General features: G+C 34.6%; 1 protein-coding gene across 3 annotated transcripts in view; it reads left to right on the top strand.

The window, feature by feature from the left end:
* Positions 1–16123, top strand: part of LOC144855353 (GRAM domain-containing protein 4-like) — a 100818-nt gene that overhangs the window by 83323 nt on the left and 1372 nt on the right. For all 3 annotated transcript variants that reach the window (XM_078713189.1, XM_078713188.1, XM_078713190.1), the window contains exons 14-16: positions 5184–5316; positions 10203–10293; positions 15594–15675. In XM_078713189.1, the coding sequence (XP_078569315.1) occupies positions 5184–5316; positions 10203–10293; positions 15594–15675 (306 nt within the window). The remainder of the gene's footprint in view (positions 1–5183; positions 5317–10202; positions 10294–15593; positions 15676–16123) is intronic.

Consider the following 16123-nt stretch of genomic DNA (forward strand, 5'->3'; position numbering starts at 1 on the left):
AGAGGATATGGTGCTGGTGGTGGATAAAATACATGTAACATGACATAGGCACCACTTCTTGTTTCAAACAATACATTACTTGTATTTATGTCTATGACTTGACAACGATATCCATTCCCATGAATAAATTGTCCAAGCCCTGTTGTGATTGACAATGTCAAGTCAATTTCAGTTGAGTTGTTAAGTGAGTATGCCAGTGCTTCTTGGTCAAGGTCAGAGGTCAGTAGTATTCCATTTCTGTAAATTTCCGTTTCATTCTGAGTATATCCACTTCTTCTATACCAGATGATGTAATGATTCTCATTAAAGGTTTGAGCAGTACATCTAAGATCAAATAATGTGTACCCTTCAGCTCCAACAATTGTTCCAACTTGGTCTCCTCTCAAAGACAAACGTTGTACACTTTGCCCATTTATTGTTGAAATTAGCAAAAGAACCAACATTAACATAGTAGGTTTGTTTTTGAACATGACTGCCATTTTTGTGATTGTACTTTCAGTGTTTGCAGTTGATGTACAAACTTAACTTCCTTATAAGGCATGTTCCATTGTATTGAAATGAATAGTTTTGCTCAGGGGATAAGATTCAAGAAAATATTTATTTTGTATGATGCAATCTGTTATGTTTTTCAGAAGTCTCTACTAAAACTAATATTGAAACGTTTTTTGTAAATTCCCTGAACATTTATATTCATCCATAATTCTATTGTCCTGTACTTCAAGGTACCCTATATAGATATGGTTGAATGATTCCAGAGCATCATACGTCATGTTTCTAGCTACTTTTTCGGGTCAATAGACAAGTCTTGCAAAGCGTGAACATTTCTAGTAAACACACTTTTTAAATAAATCGTAACAAATATTAATTTTTAATTTTTTTATTGTGTAAGTGTTTCTTCAATCAACAGACTAAACATTTCACAGCAATTTACGGTGACGGCTGTACAGCGAGTGTGTGTGGCTATATTGTTCTAAAACTATATGTACATCCCTAATATGTTATCAAAATATGGTTCTCGATAAAGTTGTCCTTTCAATTTTCAACAAAATCTGCTTAGATTCATTTTGATGCATACTTTCTGCATATAAAATGTATATAACATTCAGAGGAAAAAAAAATTCAGTTTGTAACATTTTATTGTATATAAAATGATCTACCTAAAGTTGAAACACATTTAAAACATAACATTTTACTAGTTATTTAATACTATAATTTATAACTATTGCAAAATGAATAATTTTAATTAACAATTAATAAATAATAAATTCTTTAAGTTAGTAGTGGACGTAAGTGATATTTATCCAGTAAATTTAGGAAAAAATCTATATTATTCATTCTGTAAAGTTTATTAATTAATAAAAAATCTTTGTCTAATACGAACTTACATATTTGTGAACAAGTTTTGGTTATAAATAAGATATTATTCAAGCACAGTATTTATCTTGTTTTATTATCCTTCTAGAATGCCACTGTACAGTAGTTAGTGTCTGTGTATTTGTCAGCAATATGTTCTTTGTGGTTCTAGTTTTTTGTTTTTACTGTACCATTACAAAATATTTTCAGTATTTATCCTTTTAGTTTTTTCGATTAATTGGTTCGATTTTGTTATTAGCATTGCATGGTGCATTACTTAAACAACCCATCTTGTATATCAAGAAACACAGAAAAAGAAGAGCAACAACTATTGCAACAGACAACAAAATAATAGTCAAATAATTATCAGTTTTATCTTCAGGATTTGCTGTCTGGTGTAAAGTTGATGTAGTCAGTCGGTTTTGTCTGTTACTTGTTAATACCTCAGTAGTTGTCTGTTTTATTGTAGGCTCTGAGGTCATTGAAATATTTGATTGAGACCTTGTAGTTTTACCAACTGAGGTCAATGTTTCTGTTGTTGACTGATCTGTAGCAGTGGTTGTATCAGTTTTTGTCTCTTGTATTGTAGGCTCTGTGGTCACTGGTAAAGAAGTTCCTGCCATAGTTGATTGAGACCTTGTAGTTTTACCAACTGAGGTCAATGTTTCTGTTGTTGACTGATCTGTAGCAGTGGTTGCATCAGTTTTTGTCTCTTGTATTGTAGGCTCCATGGTCACTGGTAAAGAAGTTCCTGCCATAGTTGATTGAGACCTTGTAGTTTTACCAACTGAGGTCAATGTTTCTGTTGTTGACCAATCTGTAGCAGTGGTTGTACCACTTTTTGTCTGTTGTATGGTAGGCTCTGAGGTCATTGGTAAAGAAGTTGATGCCATATTTGACTGATGCCTTGTAGTTTTATCAACTGTCGTAAATGTTCCCAGTGTTGACTCAGCTGCAGTAGTGGTTCTATCGCCTGTCCATTGTACCATAGTTTCTGTGGTCATTGGTAGAGAAGTGAATGGCATAGTTGTTTGATGACTTGTAGTTTTATCAACAGTAGTCGATCCTTCTGTTGTTGATTGATCTGTAGCAGTGTTTGTATCAGTTTTTGTCTGTTGTAGGCCTGCTGTAGTTCCTTTGGTCACTGGTAAAGACATGGATGCCATAGTTGTTTGAAGCCTTGTAGTTTTATCAACTGTGGTTAATGTTTCTGTTGTTGACTGATCTGTAGCAGTTGCTGTATCACTTTTTGTCTGTTGTATTGTAGGCTCTGTGGTCAATGCTAAAGAAGTTGCTGCCATAGTTGATTGATGCCTTGGAGTATTTGATAGATGTGTTGTAGTTTTATCAACTGTGGTTAATGTTTCTGTTGTTGACTGATCTGTAGCAGTTGCTGTATCACTTTTTATCTGTTGTATGGTAGTTCCTGTGGTCATTGGTAAAGAAGTTTTACCAACAGAGGTTAATGTTTCTGTTGTTGACTCATCTGTAGTTATGGTTCTATCACTTGTCCATTGTGCTGTAGTTCCTGTGGTCATTGGTAAAGATGTTTTACCAACTGAGGTTAAAGTATCTGTTGTTGACTCATCATCAGTAGTAGTTCTATCACTTTTCCATTGTGCTATAGTTCCTGTGGTCATTGGTAAGGAAGTTTTACCAATTGTGGTTAAAGTTTCTGTTGTTGACTCATATTCAGTAGTAGTTCTATAACTTTTCCATTGTGCAGTAGTTCCTGTGGTCATTGGTAAAGATGTTTTACCAACTGTAGTTAAAGTTTCTGGTGTTTGCTCATCCTTTTTAGTTGATCTTCTATTTGTTGTCTGTTGTAACATATTGTCTGTGGTCATTGTTTCTGTAGTTGACTCATCTACTGTGCTAGTTCTGCTAGAGGTGGTCTTCTGTACTGTAGTTTCTGAAGTCAACGGTAAGGTGGTTTGCTGATTTGTTGTTTGCCAAAATGTTGGTGTACTTGTAGTTATTGTTGGGTGATCTGTTTCCTGTGCTGTACATGTTGTAACACCTTGAAATGTCACCCTACATTGGTATGTTGCCCCTAAATCTTCTTGTAGAAGAGTAAAAGTATAGTTAAATGAGTGTTCTGTAAATCTTTCTTCACTTTTATAAGCTACTATTTCTTCTGCAACCACAACTTCATCTCTGCACCATTGAATGATTATTTGTGAATTACCTGGAAGTGTTGTACAGGAAAATGTAACCGTCTTCCCAATAGATTCTTTCTGATAACTACTGACGTTACAAGTGGGTGGTGCTAGTGGGGGATAAAATACATTTAGGGACACATAGGCCCCAATTCTTGTTTGTAGTAATATATCACCAGTATTTATGTCTATAACTTGACATCGATATCCATTGCCGTGAATAAATTGTCCAAACCCTGTTGTGATTGATAATGTTAGTTCAATTTCAGGAGAGGTGTTAAGTGAATATGCCAATGCTTCTTGGTCAAGGTCAGAGGTCAATAATGTTCCATTTCTGTAAATCTCTGTCTCATTTCCAGTATATCCATTTCTTCTGTACCAGGTGATGTAGTTATCCTTTGTGAAAGTTAGAAAAGTACATTGAAAATCATATATTGTGTACCCTTCAAATGCACCTAAAGTTCCCGCACTTTGTCCGCTCAAGACCTGTACATTTTGGCCGCATACTGTTGAAAATAGCAATAGAATCCACATACACCTATTTCCGAACATTACAATGGATAAATTTTACATTTTAGGACCAAAAGTCATCTCATCAAAACAAATTTTATAAAGAGTGTTCCATTTCTTAACGATGACAATGAATACTTGCTATAGATCTGATATAGGTTATATTTGGTAAACTCTCTCTCTTGTTTAAATGTTTGTATGTTATTTACATTACAACACAATGTAGTCTTAACATTGTTTTGAGCAACTTTACACAGACCTCCCAAAATGGAACAAAGTCCATTCAGTGAATAATCCAACACGTGTACATCTCATGTTACTATTATCCACACTTTCTACTAAAACCATGGTTACATCTCTCCACAATTGAAGACTTATTTCTTGATCACCTTATGGTGTTTATACAGCACAGGATATGTTTTAAAGAAGAAATCGCTCTGAATAATCAATTTAAAATGGGATATGCGCCAGTGGTAGGTGGATGTTATTAACTCTGGTAGACATAGAGACCATTCTGTTTACATCATGTGTATTCATTTCTATGACATTACATTCATCCCTTTTAAGAAATGGAATAACCCCAGTCAATGTTGAAATTCTTCATTTAATGTTAAAAGCAAAGTGATGCATTGCTAGTATTAATTTCCTTTTAAGAAATGGAACGACCCTGCGCATTGATGATATTAGAAATGCTACATCTAATATTTCAAATAGTACATAGTTTGTATAACCTATATCGATATTTGTTCTAGTTTTTTGCTATTGTTCAATTCTTCTTAGGATTGATATTGTTTATTAGTGTTGCGGTGTTAGTTTACACTTATTCTCGTGATCCTCCATTCAAATTTAGATTTCTTTTGTGTTGTTTAAATTACTTTATTAGACTTGTGGTATTGTTACATTTCAATAACAAAATATTATCAAAATATTCCTTCATTTTATAAAGTGCGATGTAGTTTAGTTTTAATTTAATATTTAATAATTATACATATACACAAACACTTTTCTATCACATGACACTAGCACATATAACCTCCACCCAACCTCTATTAAGTATTATTACATTTTTGTAATCCATAAAATGTATTTGCAATGAATTGTGATTTATTTCTTTGCAATAAATATAAATATTTTAAAAGTGAATATTTTTATATTTTACAGTATTTGGTTAATATTGATGATGTAAGAACAAGCTCTCATTCTTTTGCATCAACAAGCTCAGCATCTAACGATGATGCTTGTAAAACTTTTGCTGATGCTTTTAAGCTGGAAAATGATGAAGTACCACTACAAGGTAATTCAAGATTGTCAGATTTATATTCACTTGTTTATTTGACACAGGTGGTCAAAGCTAAACTTGAGCCATCATGTACTGTTGGCCTATATAGTGATTTTCTTAAGTGGCGAAGCGCTTCACATCTAAATGAACTACAGTACAGCTAGCTATTAATTACTGCTTCGTTCCCACACGTAACCATTTGTAGCCTATGAATATATCAAAAATTAATACTATGGTTTTGCGTAAAAAGTAATTCTAAATATGCCCTATATACGAACGAATCAGCTAACACCGCCAAAACAGGGGCTAGGATTTTGATAAAGTGGTGGTGGGTGGGTGGGAGGGAGAGCGCGATACGAGTAAAAATCCTCTAGGGGGGTCTGGAATTTTTTTTTCCTAGACTGGAAATATCAATCAAAGCATTTTGTTGTTAGAATAACTTTTATTTTATGACAGATATTTTTGACCAATAATAGTAAACTAGCAGTAACCCATCAGTAACAGTTTTTTTCTGCCTTACTATGTGGTTATATACTTTGCATGGGCATGTATAATAAAAGCGCACTCTGATAAAAGTACTTTGACAAATTATTAACATAAAAACAAATTGTATCAAGAATAAAATTCGGAACTACTGTATTTACGGCCATTGATTTTGTTATACACTATTCCTTCACTTTGAAATATACTGTTTGAGACTAAAAAAATTTGGATATGGAACTTTAGACTTTACTTTTGACTGTTCAGACTTTGCGAAAATAAAAGACGCTAAAGAAAAATTGTGCTGTGTGAATTAGATGATGTACGCAAACACTAACGAAAGTATAAAATGCAAAACTATATTATTTCGTGGTGTAGTAATTGTTTGATACATTATAGATAAAATAAAAAACTTTAACATAAATCGATTGAAAAACACATTGTAGCATTAATATATAGATACTGAAATCAAAAGTTGGCAACGTTATCCTTTTCTTCCATCTTCCATCGTCGACTTCTTCATCATCATCATCATCTTCACTATCACTATGTAATGCTTTTCTATTGAATCAGTTGTTTCTTTTGCGTCGTGTACAACACGTTTGATCATGGTATCTAATGTGCGTTGTCTTTTCAGCGTATACTTAAAAAACAATCCGGCTGATTTAAGTTTACAAATCATATTGTGAATTTCAGTAACTTTACAGGCTTGAGAGAGTGCCAGGTTGAGTTCATGACTTGCGCAGTTCAATTCAATTCAATTTATTTTCATAAGATACATCATTGTGAAATAATATTACAGTGTGTTTTTTTTTTTTTATAATTAGAATGCACTTATGCTGGAGAAACATAAATAAGCCCGGAGGGCTTTAAGGCTCCACCAGAAAAAAAAATAATTCAAAAAGTATATATAATAAATGTTTCAAAAGTAGTCAATAAATAAATAAATGAAAATAAAATATGAATAAATAAATAACAAGAATAAAGAAAAAATAATAAACAATTTAAGCTACATACACAAGCACAACAAGACACAGGACAAAAACACGTGACAGAACGAGGACAGAAGGGATGAAGACGCTGGACAAGAGTTAAAAAACTGGGTTAGAGGATAACGACTGAATTCTTAGGGGAGATCGATTGAATACTTTGATACCAACGATGATTTGTAGCTAAACTTGAAGGATTCGAAAGAGCGGTTAGTTAGGAAGGTGTGAAAAGAATTCCATAAAATAGGGCCAGTGGATTTAATTGAGTTTCTTGCTGTGGAATGGTTATTGATTGGGATATATTTATTAGAGTTGCGGGTGTTATAATTGTGAACTTCGTTGTTTTTTGTAAAGAATCGGTTAAATGTGATCGGAAGTTTCTGATTACTAAATTTGTGCATGAACAAAGCAGTCTGTAAATTATTTATGTCGAAGATGTTAAGAGTTTTTACTTTGTAGAAAAGGGGTTTGGAATGAGTGAGGTGTTGGGAATGGGTACAGATGCGGATCGCCTTTTTTGTAGTTTAAAAAGTTTGTCAAGTCTTGTTGTTTCTGTGCTAGTCCATGGACAAAGTGTTTGGTGTTTAGAATGTGTGACAGCCCAAGCAATGTTGCAATAATTAAGATGTGGCAGGATAAGGGTATTATAAAGGGAAAGTAAAATGTTTTGTGGGAAAGTGAATTTGAGTTTGTTTATTATACCTATAGATCGAGAGATTGTGTTGGAAATTGTATTAATGTGACGCTTCCAGTTCAGTTTGTTGTCAATTGTCACTCCAAGGAATTGAGTATGATCAACTTGTTTGATTAAAACATCGTCTATGAAAATTTCGATGGGGTTTTCTTTAGATTTTTTACTATTGGAGAAGTGAATAAAGTTAGTTTTATCAATGTTTAATGAGAGTTTGTTAGTTTTGAACCAGTTTGAGACGTGGTGAATTTCGGAATTAAAAGTTGAAATTAATTGTTTAAGGTCGGGATGAGAGAGGAAAATATTGGAATCGTCGGCAAAAAGAACATAAGAAAAAGAACTTGAGGCTTGTTGGATATCATTGATGTAAATGAGGAAAAGGAGAGGTCCGAGTATAGATCCTTGGGGGACGCCACAAGTCATAGGAAGGCAGCACGAGGAGTGAGAATTAAAGGATGTGATTTGGGTTCGGTTTTGGAGGTAGTCAGAGAGTAGATAATATGGAGCTTGTGGACTGAAGACTTGGAAGAATTTTGCACATCCCTTTTGGCACCCTGCCATATTGCTAACTCTGTCGTAGGTTTGTGCCCTGCACATACCTGGATCTAGTCCAAGAGCCTTCAACGAAGCGACCAGTTTGTTCCATATGGCTTTCCCGGTGCATTCCTCACAATCGATAAACTTGATAAATCTTTCGATAATTTATCCTTTTGTTAGGTACCTTATACCAAGTCCAAGTTGTCCCCATTTCGATGAGTATGTGACCTTGTCGGCCTCAATACAAACTCCTTTATGCATATTAAAAGCTTGTTCTGTGCCATTTTTTATATGTAGGTGGCACTCTTTGAGCAACTTTAATATGTTCTATTAGACTCGTATCGCCAGAATCCACTCTAAAACGTAGAAGGGCCTTAAAATTCCTCTGATTGTAGTCTGTTGATAATGAATCATCCCTATGTCCTAGGCATATGTAAAATATAAAAATATTCACTTTTAAAATACTTCTATTTATTGCAAAGAAATAAATTACAATTCATTGCAAATAAGTTTCAATACTTAATAGAGGTTGGGTGGAGGCTAGTTTCATTCCTCGACCAAGAGTTACCGGAAAAGGCCATCTGCAGACTTCGAATAGCTTAAAAAGGCATACTTTTTTAGCCAATCTCTTGAGCAGTACCGTTGTTTATTGCCTCTATCATTGTAAAGTTTAGCATGAAACTTGAACCCAGCCTCTGGCTCACGGTTCCTGATTTAATGTAGCTTTGCTTCAGAAGTTAGGCTTATTTGTGCTGATGTGTCAGCATTATATCTGTATAACTTGGCTTCGTATATCTAGTCGTGTTGGGTAATTCATCTTCATCGCTCGTTTCTCACACTGCTTCTTCTACCTCCCTAATAATTCTATCATCACCACCACTTTCAGTACTATCACCATGGCGGTTGATGCTCCCAAAAAACTGAACAATGTTGATTGTTTTCGTTTGTCCACCAACATGATTGAGTATGCTAGTAATGCTAGGCCTATTTTATGATCATATAATATAATATTTAATAGAAATGATAATACAACTGGTCTACCTCATAAGTACTAGGTTTACATTCATTTACCCAGCCTATAAAATGTTTATGGTATATTTAAATCAGCAAGAGGCCCTTGCAGACAACTAGGCCCTAACTAACTACTAGGCTAGGGCATATACTATTACTATTATCAAGCACTTACGGGTAAAACATATTGATAACTATTTAAATCATGAAACAGTAGGCCTTAGGCAAAACTATAAAAAAATAATTATGAAATGTTGAAACTTACAAATTTAGATGTAATAAAGAATTGACCAGCCAGATGACGAATATTTTAATTATCTTAAGATGCTTTCTTCAACCACCTCAACCACATACTCCCAGACCCCACCCCTAAATCTGCCCCTGTAAAATAATACATTCGTTGAATAAAATCCAGTAACCCGTGACCCACATTACATTACCGACTGGGAGCAAAAAAAACACATGGAACATCGGTGGTCCACCAAATTTCATTCTCACATGATAAAAACAACGCAAATCAAACATCTGATACTTGTTACTTGTCTGGCGATACAAATGGGATGAAAAAAGGTAGCCTAACCGGCTGCACATGTGCAATGGGCCTAGTGGGGAAATTTCTATTTCATTAATAATATGTTGTCGAATTTAAAGATAGCGATACGATGTTTAATTTGATTAATTCACAATGTGGCCGAATAATTTTTTTATTGCATTTAAGGCAACATTCTACCATATTTTATAGATTTTATTTATGGTAGACCTTCTCTAAATACTGCTGCATGCTAGATTGGTACTCTGTACGAACTCAACCATAGTGTGCGTGGTACTGTTGTTTTTTTAAACATTAACCACTAGACCTACAGTAGCTAGCTAGGCTAAATAAAAATATCGGGCATACTGTTCCCCTTGATTCATTGATAACAATGTTGTTTATAACACATTCAAATAGACGCGGGGCAAAACAATGCCTCTCATAGGATTGCGATAAAAAAAACAATGCAGTTCGTAGGATTGCGAGCAAACAATACCTCGTAAACATGCGTAGCCATCAAGTAGCCACGAAGCTGGAACGTGGGTTACGTTGCAGTAATTTTTAGCTGTACTGTACTAAAGTATCAGTTTACAAAACTAATGTAGTATATTTTTATTTTAATACATGCTTTATGTTAATCAAATGTTTCTTATTTTGTAAGGTTGGGAGGATGGAAAAAGAACCACATTAATACAGAAAGGAAAAGCACTAGGTGCAGCATTTAGAAGCGGCAAACTGTACCTTACTAAGAGGTAAGAAAAGTTTAGTTTCGTCCATTTAGTCATTGGTTGAAACATGTCGGTTCACTGCATGCCTGCCCGATTCCTGAGAAAAAGCCTAGATTCAACTGGTGCTAACTGCAGTTCATTAGTTCAAACCCTGGTGTGAACACTGAGGGTGTACCCATATACTTTAGTTTGGGTGCTAGCATGAAGTTTCATTATCCCTTTTCACTTGTTTTCATAGCACTTTTTTCACTTTTTAATTTAAAACCATTTATAGTACTTTAAAACTTAAGGCACCTTCGGTAAATAATTTCAAATGACAAGAACATTTTCGGACACATTGGTATTGTTTTACGACAAACATTGTGGTGACGCCTTTTGCTTCTGGATGCATTTATTCATGTTTGGGCGTGTTGGTCCGCCCTATTGAACATTTGATAGAGCAGCAAATTGTTCGTCATTCTGGGGAGGATTGCTATAAACAGTCTATAAACGGTCTTAACGCTTAGCCGGCTATAATTCGTGACGTAGCAAGTAGTCTTTATTAATAGAACATTGCTATACCGCGGTCTTTAAATTAAAGCCTACTCGAAGGAGTCTTAAAACAGTCTTAAACCTCTCTTTTTGTTGCTTATACGTATTATTGATCATGAAAGACAACCAATTTAACAAGTTTTAAGTGTTAAATCAAATAATACTTATATAGGCCTAGAATAGATTTTCTCGCGTATAAATGTACGTACTGTTATGATTGTGAATTGAACAAGTGTGACGAACATTACCTTATTTGGTATTCTACGCATAAAGTACACCCTCAATTTGTTACTGTACGCAGTCTTAGCTAAGACTGTTTTATAGCAATGGTCTAACAGGGGTGGCTTTAGTAAGACCGTCTATCTGATAAAGCTGGCTTTAATTGGGGATTTAAGGCCATCAGTTAAGACTGTTTTATAGCAATCCGCCGCTGTGCGATTACTTCATTGCCAGATGAGGGATGAAGACGTATGTAAACATTACTTTCTAAAGCTTGGTACTAGGCTAGGCCTAAATCTTTCAAAAACATATTAATTCGTAAAAACTAAAAAGATTTTGAAACTTGTTGACTAACCAAATAAAATATCTGTTTCCTGAATTACAATTCATAAATCACTTTATTTTTTAGTATAATCCACATGTTTATGCCAAGTTTACAATGTGTATTTTACAACACGGTTGCAGAAATTTCCTTTTGGGATTTATTTTGAATCAAAATTGTTTCTTGACCGCTCAGGTTAAAACACTATTCAGATGAAACGGCTGATAAACTACGAGTGTAGTCGAGTGTGTGCGCAAAAAATATTTATTGAATATAAATAAGATCAACAGGCAGCAATGATGCCAAATAGTGCTGCTGTTGGACAGCCGATATTGTAGTTGAAAGAGAAATACATGTGGTATTACACACAGTACATCTTCAATTACAAGCCAGCTTGAGTAGAGCTGTACTTCTATTTTGTGAATAATGTTGTGAAAATTGCCGATACTCGCTCCCATACGGCAACACAGCTCGTAAACAACATTTTATTAACGCACTATTTTGTGCTAACAGTATCAAAAACGTCAGAGATAGGCCTTTATATGCCAAGACAGGCTGTGAAACTATCGATAAAAAAATGGTAGTCGAGTTTATTGAAAATATATCGGGACACACAGGCACCATTGATGCCAAATATAGTGCTATTGTGTGGAAGCAAAACACACTACACACTACGTCTTCAAGCACAAGCTAACAGGAGTCTAGTAGTATTTCTATTTTGTTTTCATTGTGAAAACGGCCGATACCAAAGTCAAGCGCGAAAACACATGGTCACATATTATTCTTGGGATACGGCAGTACAGCCTGTAAACAATATAAAGAAAGGGCTAAACTGCCGATAAACCTGAGTGTAGTCGAGCGAGAGTTTATTTAAAGTAAATTGGCAGGCAACAAAGATGCAATACTTTAGTTGAGAGCGAAATATACGCGGTCCTATTAATTACACACCTCTTTCAAACTAGAGCGGTTCTAGGTTGTAAACAACGTGAAAACAGTCGATACTGAAGTTGTGCGAAATCAAGTGGTTTCGTCATGGCAATCTAACAACAGGACGCTGAACTCTTGCCAAGATAGGATATCGCAACAGACTTTGATCTGTGATTAGGCTTTGTCAAAGCTTTATACTCACTTTACTGTTATGTTTCCCCAAAAAATACATCCTTTAATTTAATTGATTCATTTATATTGAAAGTGGGAAGGGTTTGGCCATTGGAAAATCAGTCAAGCATTCAGAGTGCTAGAGGTTACCCTTTGTTGTTAGATTGCCTTGGTTTCATCTTATTTTTCCCTTCACACAATGTATGTCTTGCATCTCAAGGAAGTCGAATGTTATTTTTGTAAACAAGAACAACGATCAGCTGGGTACAATTCCTATCCACATTCTTAGATGATCAATTTGAGCGCCATGTTGGGGCTTGTGGCAAAGCGAATTTTGTTACTTTAATGACAGAGTGCTAGCATTGGCAATACGTAACCTCGCTGTAAAAACCATAACCATAACAGCTTCTCCTGGCTACCGGCCTGAAAAACATTGATCGCAATGAGTGTATCATTTGGGATGAACATGTTTTATTAAATGTGCACTGTAAAAGTTCCCACCACCGGTACATCAAAGTAAAGCCTCCTCTTGGTCTTTTGGACCATAGAGTGGTTATTTGTAAGCCGGTAAGCATGTGAAACTTGATCACTACTACACAAACGAGAGTTTTAATCGTTGTTTAATAATAATGTTTAAACAGAACAATAAACTTTTGTTTCTTGATGACATTTGTAGTATTAGACATGATATGTATAAGTTAAATGATTGTTATAGCCAATTCAATCTTTATATAACCATCATTTCCTCCTTGCTTTACACAGTATGTAATGGATAAACCCTGGGTTACTTCCAAATATAAGAATCTTCTTAACGTCATTTCTTTTAAAGAAGGGAATCTTACTGAGTTCCACCCACTGAGAAACAAAGTTAATCACATGTCAAAATCCCTACGTAAATTCTTTTACCAAAAAATGTAACTAAGCCCTCGAATTTGGATTCCTGATCCTGGTGGAAGCACAATCTGGGATGCAAAGATAGGAATGTCAAATTTGTTGTGGAATGGTGACAACACTGCGCTTTCCAATAAAATTCATAGATTTTTTACCTCATTGACCTCGGAATTTAACCCCCTCCCTCCTCTAGATCCACTATTAGATATTGATGAAACACCTTATCATTGAGCTGGAAAATGTCAGGATTAAACTTAATGAAATTAAATGTAATGAAGCCCCTGGTCCGGCCGATCCCCCCCCCCACCCCCTGGGTGTTTATGTGCTATTGCTAACTCAAGTGTTTGAAATGGATAATAATAATAATAATAGTCTGTTCTTATATAGCGCATATAAGCAAGCTCTCAATGCGCTTTACATCAAAAATAAAAGCAGGAAATGTTAAATTAATGGGTCCCTCAAGCATAGAAAAAGGCCAATATTGTTCCAATCCCTAAAGTGTGCCCCCACCCCAAGCTGGTTGAAAGCGATCTCCGCCCTATAGCTTTAACTCCTATAATGGCAAAGGTTATTGAGAGCCTAGTAGGCAGAATGATCTGATACCAAGTTAAGGATAAGATAAACCTAAACCAATTTGGCTGTTGTAAAGGTGTGTCTACAATTGACGCTTATAATTAAATTTCTCAATGTTTGCTTCCTTGTGGGCGAAGAAGTTAGAGTATATTATTGGATTTTAAAAAGGCCTATGATCTGATTGATCACAACATTCTTATAAACAAACTCATTTTGCTGGGGTTGATGCATTCCTGTGTAACCGCCAACAGCATGTTAAAATTGGTGATAGCTTTTCTGAATGGCTATCTCCAAATGGAGGCATCCCCTAGGGATCATGGATTGGCCCTAATATGTTTACTACTGTATTTGAAAGGGAGTCTAAACTTACCAATAGTAACTTACAAAATATGCTATATATCTAACAATTGTGCCGTTCTGGTGTTGACTCCTTAATATGCTATTTTTATTGTTGAGTTACTACACCATCTTTTGCCAAAAGCCCCTAAATCTAGATACAATTTAAGTTAAAGAATTTTGCATTCCAAAAGTAAAAATGGAACAATAAAACAAAGTCATTGTAAACTTTTGTCTTTTTCATAAGTGGTAGGCATAGTATCCTTGCACAGTCCTATTTACCTCTGACACTTTTTGTCTGTTCTTTGATGTATTGTTTTTCGTTTTGTTTAGTTTGATATTTGGATATGTTCATTTAAGTATAATAATATATTGTATAATTCAACTAATTCAATTCAAAAGTTGCAATAGAAGTATTTAGAACCAGTTGGTAGGTGATTAAATTCACATCCTAAAAGGGTATATATATTAACGAACTATGCGTCAAAAGCGTCCAATACCCTGTCGTCAATTCCCAATTGTGTGTACGCTACTCGCCTCAACATAGGAGAAAACTGTAGATGTAAAATGTAATCAGTGTTGTAGATTCTACAAAACTGAGAAAATTTCACATCTCGATAAAAATGTCAGCATTGGCAACACCATTTTGATATATGATAAAATAGATAATCTACTCATAATTTTGGCGAAAATATAACGTCTAAAAGATTCACTTGCTTTTATGCTGTTCGTTATGCTGTTTAATTCAAGCTCCATTTTTCGCCAACTTGTACCAGCCGTCTCTTTGTTATTTCTGTATGATGACGGTAGCAAAGGTGGAAGACTACACAGAGAAACATAGGTTACATGACAGCCGTCGCGATGGTATTGACTATCTTTTGAAATCAAATATTTATGCGTTATGCATTTTACACGCTGCCTACTTAATGTAGTTTCACATTTTACTCTACTTAATATACTTTCCTCGTGCATGTATTGTATGAGTAGACAACATTCGGTCTATCTAACAGCGATTTATGCTCGTGTTAACGTCCTAGCTTTGTTTCGGAAGGCGTGTTATGGTCTAGCTTATAAAAATGAATGGGGTGCATTAATGAGAACGGTTTAAAAAAGTATCTGAAACATGTTTTGTCATTTGAAATAATTTACCGCCTAACTATTGTAACATTTCTCAATTTTAAATATAGCAGGGCCGTAGCCAGCATGAGGCAGATAAGGCGCTCACCTCATCTGAAATTTTCATCTGTTTTTAACCCTTGCATAATGTCAACAGGAAATTCCTATTTTTTATTGTTTAGAACTGAGCAAAATATTGAATATAATAATATGATTTTCTATTTTATATTTATTACAGCTACTTGTGCTTTCGTCGCTCAAGATTGTTCACTCCAAAGAATTTAACAATATCATTGTGTGATATCACAAAACTTGAAAAGGTATTCTTCACTTTTGTTTATGTAAACAAGTTGTATTATTATGTAGTGCCTCGAGTCTATTTGGTTTTAACGACATTTAATATCAGATCGATATTGATGCCTCAAATATTGTGGTGTTGTAACTCATAAAAGGAGGTCATATGCCATCAGTCAATTACTAATTGTAAAGTGTTGAGGTGTGTACTGTTATGAATATGCTTGCCTGCAGGATATATTAAATCTATAAATATACTTACAAAGTATAAATAGTAACAACTAAATAAAACAAAGCCGATTACTATTTACTATGCACAAATAGTAGAAAATAAAATTCTGTGGATTGAAAATTTCTGCTAATTTTATATTATAATAATAATAAATAATAATAATAATAATATTTATTCTGCAAAAGTTATAAAGTGTGCGAGTGTTGGATTCGAACCCACGATCAGTAATCCAACATCCAACA

Source organism: Antedon bifida, chromosome 11 (genome assembly GCF_963402885.1).
Source record: "Antedon bifida chromosome 11, ecAntBifi1.1, whole genome shotgun sequence".
NCBI classification, from domain to species: Eukaryota; Metazoa; Echinodermata; class Crinoidea; order Comatulida; family Antedonidae; genus Antedon; species Antedon bifida.